At 37.8% G+C, this 8,940-nt stretch overlaps 1 protein-coding gene across 1 annotated transcript in view; it reads right to left on the reverse strand.

The window, feature by feature from the left end:
- Nucleotides 1-265: 265 nt before the first annotated feature.
- Nucleotides 266-8,940, reverse strand: part of Rfxap (regulatory factor X-associated protein) — a 9,391-nt gene continuing 716 nt past the window's right edge. Inside the window, exons 2-4 of the mRNA XM_013031450.1 lie at nucleotides 8,583-8,930; nucleotides 4,393-4,500; nucleotides 266-1,584 (exon numbers count right to left, since the gene is read on the reverse strand). Of these exons, the coding sequence (XP_012886904.1) occupies nucleotides 1,474-1,584; nucleotides 4,393-4,500; nucleotides 8,583-8,930 (567 nt within the window). The 3' untranslated portion in view covers nucleotides 266-1,473. The remainder of the gene's footprint in view (nucleotides 1,585-4,392; nucleotides 4,501-8,582; nucleotides 8,931-8,940) is intronic.

Consider the following 8,940-nt stretch of genomic DNA (forward strand, 5'->3'; position numbering starts at 1 on the left):
AGATATGCAAGTATAAAACAAATATAAAAATGAAGACTAACATTTTTTTAACCCATATTTTTTTCTTTGCCGTTTTTCTTTCTCTCTCTTTCCCTCCCTTCCTTCCATCCTTTCTTCCTTTCCACTCAGGGTCTGGGTACTGTCCCTGAGCCTCTCTGTGCTCAAGGCTAGCACAGTACCACTTGAGCCACAGCACTGCTTTTGGCTTTTTCTGAGTAGTTTATTGGAGATAAGAGTCTCACAGACTTTCCTGCCCAGGCTGGCTTTGAACTTTGACCCTTGGATCTCAGCATCTTGAGTAGTTAGGATTATAGGCATGAGCCACCATCGCCCAACTCCATAAGTATCTCTTAAAACTATGACTAACTTTAACATGATACATATTTCAGAGCTTAAAAATCAGGATTCTCACAGTTTTATATAGTTCATCCTGAAACAAATACTTATTATCCTAATATTGGATATACTCTCTTGACATTTAATTCATCATTCTTACATGTAGGTTTGTCTTAAAATTTTCCTAGGAAAAAATAAGAAAGTATCCAGATTTCCCATCCTTTGTAACACTACTTAGGAATAATAGTTCAATTTTAAATCAAACTGACAAAATGCTAGAGTATTTTTTTCAGAATCTCCTTTTTGAAAAGCATCTTGTTTTATTTGTTTGCTTTAGTGAAAAATGAATATAAATAACAATTCTGTCCAGGAATTTGTGAGTTGAGGTACACCCATACTATTCACAAATTCATACACAAAAGGGTCTGCTCTAAAGGAGAGCAACATTAATAGGCAACCAGAAACCTAGAAGCCAAGTAATTCATCTCTCTCCTAGGCTTCATTAGCACATCTTTCACCTTACACATGCACAGTGACGCATGATGGCTTTCTTTACAGCATAAAATAGATTTCCCTCTCTGACAGGTACATTGATGGCCTATTATTGTAAAAAGTAATTATCAATGTTCCTTAAGAGACGCACTATTTATTCACATTGTTGGTGAGATAATTTTTAGTTGTGTAGGACTATTTCAGACACTGCTGAACACTTAGTATTCCTGGCCCTCTGGTTAAAACCCAGGAGTCCTCAAGCTCACTACAACAACCCCAAAACACTCACACTCTTCCAACTGCCTGTTGATGAGAACCAGAGACCTAGATGATTCAAGATTACCTATGAACTTCAAGACTTCCACAGAAAGTAACTGTTTTCAATATCTTCAGTAACACTGACTGAAGAGTAACACATTTAAAAAAATGTAAATACTATTTTAGAAAGATAAACTGATTAAAAAAAATTCATGGAAGGATTAGATGCAAAAAGTATAATAGTTATTTATCCCCAAATGCACACATACATTTACAAGAAAATGTTCATGTTCTACTGGTCTAACTTATTCATTATTCTTTTAGTATAAAAATATGTACATCTATTACAGTACAACAAAACCACACAGAAGTTCTTGGTAAACTCCCTCACACTGAAGCTCCTGGAAACTGCTGCTGTCTTTGCTCCAAAACTTGCTGATTTAGGAGTTGTTGCTGTTTCTGTAAAAACTGCACCACTTCTGGACTTCTTAGTAATGACTTAAAGAGAAAAATGGAAAAAAAAAAGATACCATTACTCTTATGTGATTACATTTATGTGACAGAATTACTCTGATATGTCCCTATGCAAGATAGAGTATGGTTACAAAAGTCTGAATTGAATTCAGTTTTGTGGGTGATAAATCATACTATAGTCAAGCTGCAAACTATTTTTTGTTGTTGTTGTTGTTGAAAAGGTGATGGATGAGCAGCGGGTTACAGTTATATAAGTTATGTAATGAGTACACTTGTTTTTAATCATTGTTACCCCATCCCTCGTTATCTCCCTGCAAATTAATGATAATATTTTGCTATACAGTATCATAATACTAACACCTACAAACAATAGCTTGAAACCTGGTGTCAATGCTAAGTCTGCACAAAGAAGAAATGCTTTCTACATTCCAGTAAACATACTTTCTTCAAACATATGAGTGTAATGGTCTAAAATGACAGCAAGACAAAAAAAAAGGAGGGTCAGATGTGAAAATAAAAGTTAAATGACTTTCGTACACATATATGAACCAGTACTGAAATTCAAAATCTTCTCATCTAAATCTTCAGGAAGAAGTTAAAATTTGTATTTGTGAGCTGGGTTTTGGTGGCTCATGCCCTGAACTCAAAGCCAGCCCTGAGATTTGAGAATTACAGTTCAAAGCCAGCCCAGGCAGGGAAGTCTTATCTCCAATTATCTTGTTTATCTCCAATTAGCCACCAGGAAATCCGAACTGGCACTGTGGCGCTCAAAGTGGTAGAATGCTAGCCTTGAGTAAAAGCGCTCAGAAACAACACCCAGACCTTGAGTTCAAGCCCCAACACTGACAAAAAAAAGTATTTGTGTGTATATAGGTGTATATGGGTATAAATCTATCACTATCAACATCTGAAATAGGTAGATATAGATACATATAAATAAAACTATATATGAATGAATATATTAAATTGGAGAGACTGGTTGCTCTAAAACACCAATACATTTTTTTCTATATTTAGTATTTTTAAATGGGTATCATCAGATAATAAATATAATAGTCTATGGGTAATGTGTTTTTACAATAATAAAATAGTTGTATAAGTATATAACAAAAATATACTCTAACCCCATTCTTAAAATATTAAAAAAATTGGAAACAGAGCAAGGGAAGAGGGGGACATTGTTAAACAAGAAATGTACTCATTACCTGACTTATGTAACTGTAACTCCTCTGTACATCTCCTTTATAATAACTTCGTAAAAGAGCCAAAGAAGATTAAAAAGAAAATACACCAAAAATAATTGGAAGTGGTATCAATAAATATTGATTTTAAAATTAATAATTCTTAAATGATTATTTAAAGTTATCTAAACTATTAAACAATCAAATTTCATTAAAAATGATTTGTAAAGACTGCCAATGTCCTATTAAGTAAATGCACAATAATTCATTGGTTGTTGTAAGACTACTGTATATTTATTTAGATTGTTTCAAATATTCATTACTTAAGATGAATATATTTCTGCCAGTGTCCATGTTTTTAACTTTATCTATATTTAGGATCTACTTCTGCAGATAGCTTTACATTAATTTCTGGTCAAAAGTGATAACTATCTCTAAAGCTCTATCTACCAGTGTGTACCAGCACAGGAATGCCCATTTCAATGTCACTGATTATAATCACTAAAGAAAGCTTTTCTTACAGTTTACTATTATTTTTACTGATACTGAATACTTTTCTATAGACCTGAACGGTAGTATTTCTGCTTCTACCTTTTGTAATGTATTGAGGCCAAAGTTTTTCCTTATAGAATGATATGAATATATATGTATATGTATGTGTATATGTATATATCCCCCAGTGGGGCTGGAACTCAGGGCCTGGGAGCTGTCCCTAAGCCTCTTTGTGCTCAAGAATAGTGCTCTATCACTTGAGCTACAGTGCCCTTTCCAGCTTTTTCTGAGTAGTTTATTGGAGATTGAGTCTCAGGGACTTTCCTCCCCAGCTGGCTTCAAACTGCACTCCTCAGATTTCAGCCTACTGAGGAGCTAGAACTATGGGTGCAAGCCACTGGAGCCTGGCTCCTTACCACTATCTTTGACTACAGAAATCATTTTTTATATAATTAAGTTCATCTTTTCTTTGTGAATTTGTCTTTTAAACTAAAAATAAATCTCATTCTAGAGAGAGAAATGGTGGGTAAATATAATCACAACTCTCAATGAATATTTGTAAAATGGAACCAGATGGGGTTCGGACAGATGGAGGGAGAGGAATGGAGGAGGTAATATTAAGATGCATTGTACACATAAATGGGTAAGTTTAATCAAAACTTCTCTGTAAAACTACTTAAAGATAATCCTATTCTAGAATTCTGAGATAAAGTCTCAATTTTATTCTGAAAAGGAATTCTAAAGTACTCTTACTAGGAATTTATTCTGGTGTATAAGTGTCAAATTACTATGTAATTATTGATATTTAGTGAACAATCTCTTCTTTCCTGATCGACTTCTGATAACTTTATAATATTGATTGAATATACCGCAGCATTATTCTATGAATATCAGAATTCAACATAAGGAAGTGTGTATGGAAATGGCATCTTGCTCACATATGCAAGGTTCACCAATGAAGAAACAAGAGTTATAGGTGTAACTGCAGTTACAGTCCCAGAGATCATGAATGGATTTGGGATGGTAGACTGTAGTGGTAAAGTTAGACATGATTCAATTCTGGTAGCCACCTAAAAAGTTCCAGAACCTTGAGAATCTAAGTTCCATTTATGACTAATAATTTTCACTAATAGATTTGTAACCAGAAGCCAACACATACCAGTCGTTTCTGATTTAACACTTGTTCTAAAAGAGTAGGTCTTGCAGGACGATCCCCAAAAGATCCTGTTCTTTGTTTTACAATGGAGAGTATATTGTCTGCAGTTTCCTGTGGTAAATGATAAAAAATGCAAGTGAGATTAAGTTAACATTGTAAATATGATAACTCATGGTTATAGGGCTGCAATGAAGTTGTGAACAAGTCTTTCTTCTCTCCCTTCTGCCACATTACTGTGAAACTTTGGGAATGCCCCTACCTAAGTCATAGGGGAGGTGCTGGGAGTTATTTTAGGTAACACTTCTCTCCCAGGGTTTCAACCTGAGTTCTTTAGTCTCTCAAAGGGCCTCACATTGATACTGGGCAAAGGTGGGGATGATGGTGAAGAGTAACTTGTAAGCTATTTTGAATATTAGGAAAAAAGAAAAGAGGAACGAAACCGTCTCCCTGTATATGATCTAGGCCAAAATACAGCATCTGCCCACCTTTGATGAAATATATAAACTCAGAGGCAATGTACACATTGCTAATAAGACATATGGATCAATTTTTTTTGCCAATTCACAACCAGATAGAGGGCCAGTAAAATATTAAAGAAGCAAATGCTAAACAAAACTTTCAGAATTTGGAAGTAGAGGAAGAATATAGTAAACTAGCTGCAAAAGGCCAGTAAGCACTGCTAGCACAGACAAAACAGTTAAGTTATATACTACCCTGAGATATCAAAACCCAAAAAGCTGGGTGCTGGTGGCTCACACAGTAATCCTAGCTACTCAAGAGACTGAGATTTGAGGATTACGGTTCAAAGCCAGCCCAGGCAGACAACTAAACAGCAAAAAGTCAGAAGGAAGTGAAAGGACAAAGTTGAAGACAGCAACAAAGGAGTGATACTGTCCAAAAAGAAATGTACTCATTCCCTGACTTACAAAAACTATAACCCCTCTGTAAATCACCTTTATAATAAGTGTAGCTAATTTTATATTCTATCTACCTATCTATCTGGAAGTGGAAGTTCAGTTCCAGTGATAGAGAGCCAGCCTTGAGCAGAAAAAGCTAAACAAGAGCTCAAGGCCTTACGGTTAAGTCTCAGTACTGGCGCACATTCATGCATGATCCCTGCCCCCTATAATCAGGAACATCTACTATCTAATGTGTATTCCCACTTACCAGATAGAAAAGTACTTAAAACACCTTTTCTGGCCTAGCAAAGTATTATCCTAGTTCATTGCAATAGTCTGCTACATTCAAATAAAATAACCACATCCAAAACAAAAACTGATGGGGGAGGTGGTGGGGATTGAATCTAGGACCATGTATATGCTAAGCATTTACTTCTGCATTGCATCCTGGGCACCCAAATTCTTAATATAAAAATACAACTATACTCTTGCTCTTCTTTTCTAGCTCTCTCTGCTCTCTCTCTGCTCTAGCTCTTTCCTCTCTTTCCCAGCCACGTGGAGTGCCAACCTTGCCTGGTCCCAGCAGGTCTACCCGAATACCACGTGAGTGCTACTGTTCTTAAAAAAAAAATACAACTATAAAATATTTTATCATGAAGCAATGCTTTATAGGAATTTAGCTTCCATGCTATTTAGGCTATTTATTATCTAGGCTGTTTTTCCTCTTGGCCTTTTCTATACCGGCATTTCAATGCACTAAATGATCCCATTTGCTTCTTTTATTATGAAAAGTTAAGCAAAATGTTATTATGAAAGTGTTCTATCCTTAAAAATTTTAGGTCTCAAAATGTAAAGATGCTATTATCCACAAAACACACACAAATTCTTCCTCTTCTTCCCATAAAGTTAAATTTTATGTGTGCAAGGCCTTGGTTGGGGAGTCCCTATATTACCCAAGCCTCAGAAAGTTAATACCACAGAAACCATATAGTGGAATAACCTTGTATAGTGGAAATAATCTTGTATAGTAGAAATAACCTTGAGTCATATGGCCCAAGCTTGTAAAATGTTGAGATTCCCTTAAAAAAAACAAAAAAACTTTCAACACTTCTTGTCCTATGACACAGACTTTTGAGGCGTTGTTTTGTTTTGAATAAACTACTGTGCTTTTCACCTGAGAATCCTAGTTACTTCAGAACTAAGCAAACCAACCAGCATTGAATTTTACAATTTACTGTGCTATATGTCATTTTTGTAACTGTGTAAGGATGTTTAGACAATTCTGAATGTATTATGTCTTTTTTTGAGATTTTGACTGTGTGAAAGTTCATTATCCTAACATTCAATTTGTGCAACGTTGTGTTCTTTGCACAATTATGTTAGCACTTAAAAATGTTGACTTTCCTTAATAAATGATGTCCTTTTTGTACATCTTCATTTGGTAAAGATAAAATAAGATCCCAGCCCTTTGGGTGACTCCATAGGTGGTGTTGATGCACCTCAGTTTTTCTCCTCACCCAATTTTAGGGTTTGAATCCAAGTCCTTTCCCATGCTAGATAAATACTCTTATCACTGAACTACATCCTCAGCCTCTTTTCTGTTCTTTGGTTGTTGGTTCTAGGGATTGAATCAGGACCTTGCTCATATTAGGAAAGCATTCTACATCCAGCTTGGTTTCTGATTGAGCTCCCCTATATACTCAAGATCATTTTACTGTATTTCAGATAACCACAATTAGAAAACTGAGTGTATACAATTACCAACCATATAAATCTATAAATTTTTTCATCTACTTTATCAACTCATCTGGTCAAAACTATTATGCTTGTGTAATTGTTGTTGGTATACCTGTGTTTAAGCTTACAGAGTACTTGTATGATTGCTTATTTTACCACCTAAGGTGACCTATAAAATATTCAAAGAAATGTATCAAAATACGTAGCATATTACAGAATTATATTTTGGTCTTTTAGGGTTTCAACATTTGGGATTATGGTCCAAACCTAAACAATAATAATTTAAAAAACCCTAAACACGCCAGACATTGACCAAAAAAAAAAAAAAACCAGAATAAAAGTGAAAGAGAAGTCAACCAGTACCCTAGTGAATATAGTTAAACACAGTATGTTGGTGACTGTAGATTTCAGATATATTTAGGCTAGTACATTTATAAATATATACAATATCTAAGACTAAGCAATGGGTTAGCTGTTCAAGCTTAGCCTAAAACTTTTAGAAAACATTCTAGGACAGCTTTCACTTTTAAACATTAACTTCTGGATCACTACTATCAAAATTCAATTTTTTTTTCTGGCACTGAGTGATTATATTCTTTTATTAAAGTGAAAACACACAGGATGCAATTTGTGTAGCAATCTCGAAGTACACTGCTAATAATGACAACAGTAATGGCTAAGGTTTACTGACTTTACTATCTGCTGGACACCAAGCAAATACTTAACTTAGGGAATATCTCACATTCTCACAGCAACCCTAAGCACCAAGCATTATTTTAATACCAACCTTGGAGTCAGTTGACTTGATAGAGGTCAATAGCATGTTCAAAGCCACAAAACCAGCAAATAATAGAATGGAGATTTGCTGCCAGAATTCCAACTCCAGAGAACTAGAGCATCTTCAACACAGTTTAACTCAAGACACTCAAAAGTTTTCTGAGACACCTCATGGTTAATCATTCTTCCCCCCCCGGGGCTACTAAACACAGGCACAAAACAAGGTATCAAAGCAGTATTGTACTAAAGTACTTAAGTTGAGGAGGCACTAGAGTACCCCTAGAGTACTATTCTAAGTACCAGAGAGTACAAAGCACTCGGTATTCAAAGCACTATAGAGTACTAGAAATAGGGATACTGAGAACAGGCTACTCTCTCCAAAGCACCGATTTCATCTAGGTCCATAGTCCCTTTGCCAACTCTACCTAGGGTGAATCACAGCCATCACTTATTAAATGTCCTTTCAGCCCGATCACAGTTGTTTGACATGACTGCTCGGCGGATGTGTTTCAGGATGACACTCATTCATTTATCCCAAGGACCCACAGGAGAATGGAGGCTTGGCGTAGGGTTCCCATTAACTTCTCGGGGAGGAAGACACCCCTCCCGCCCCCCCCCCCCCCCCCCCCCGCCACTAGCTCAGCGAGGCATCCCTCCCCCCTCTGAGAGCACAGGTGCAGGTCCTGGAAATGGCGTTTGGGGGAGGGGCGAGGGAGGAGGAGAGGTCAGCGACAGTGGGGGGTTCCTCCCTCCCCCGGCTCCCCAGCGGGGCGCGGGTACCTCCACTTTGACGCTGCCCGCGCCGCCGGCCGAGGCAGCCCCGCCGCCGCAGTTCAGGGCCTGGTCGCTCTTCTTCTTCTTGTACTTGTCCTTGTACATCTTGTTGCGGTGCTTCTTGCACATCCACGGCTTGCGCTGCTTGGCCACCTGGCTGGTCGTCTCGCGGCAGCCCTCGTAGGTGCAGGTCTTGCTGGCGCCGCCGCCCCGCCGCCGGCCGCCGCCGCCCTCGCCCCCCGAGGGGGCGTCCTCGTCCTCCAGGTCCTCCGGGCTGGCGGTACTTTCGCCTCCTCCGGGGGGGTCGGACGTGTCCAGCAGGTCCGCGTCGTCCTCCGCCGCCTCCTCCTCCGCCTCGCCCGCC

Source organism: Dipodomys ordii, unplaced genomic scaffold, assembly GCF_000151885.1.
Source record: "Dipodomys ordii isolate 6190 unplaced genomic scaffold, Dord_2.0 Scaffold140, whole genome shotgun sequence".
Classification (NCBI taxonomy): Eukaryota; Metazoa; Chordata; class Mammalia; order Rodentia; family Heteromyidae; genus Dipodomys; species Dipodomys ordii.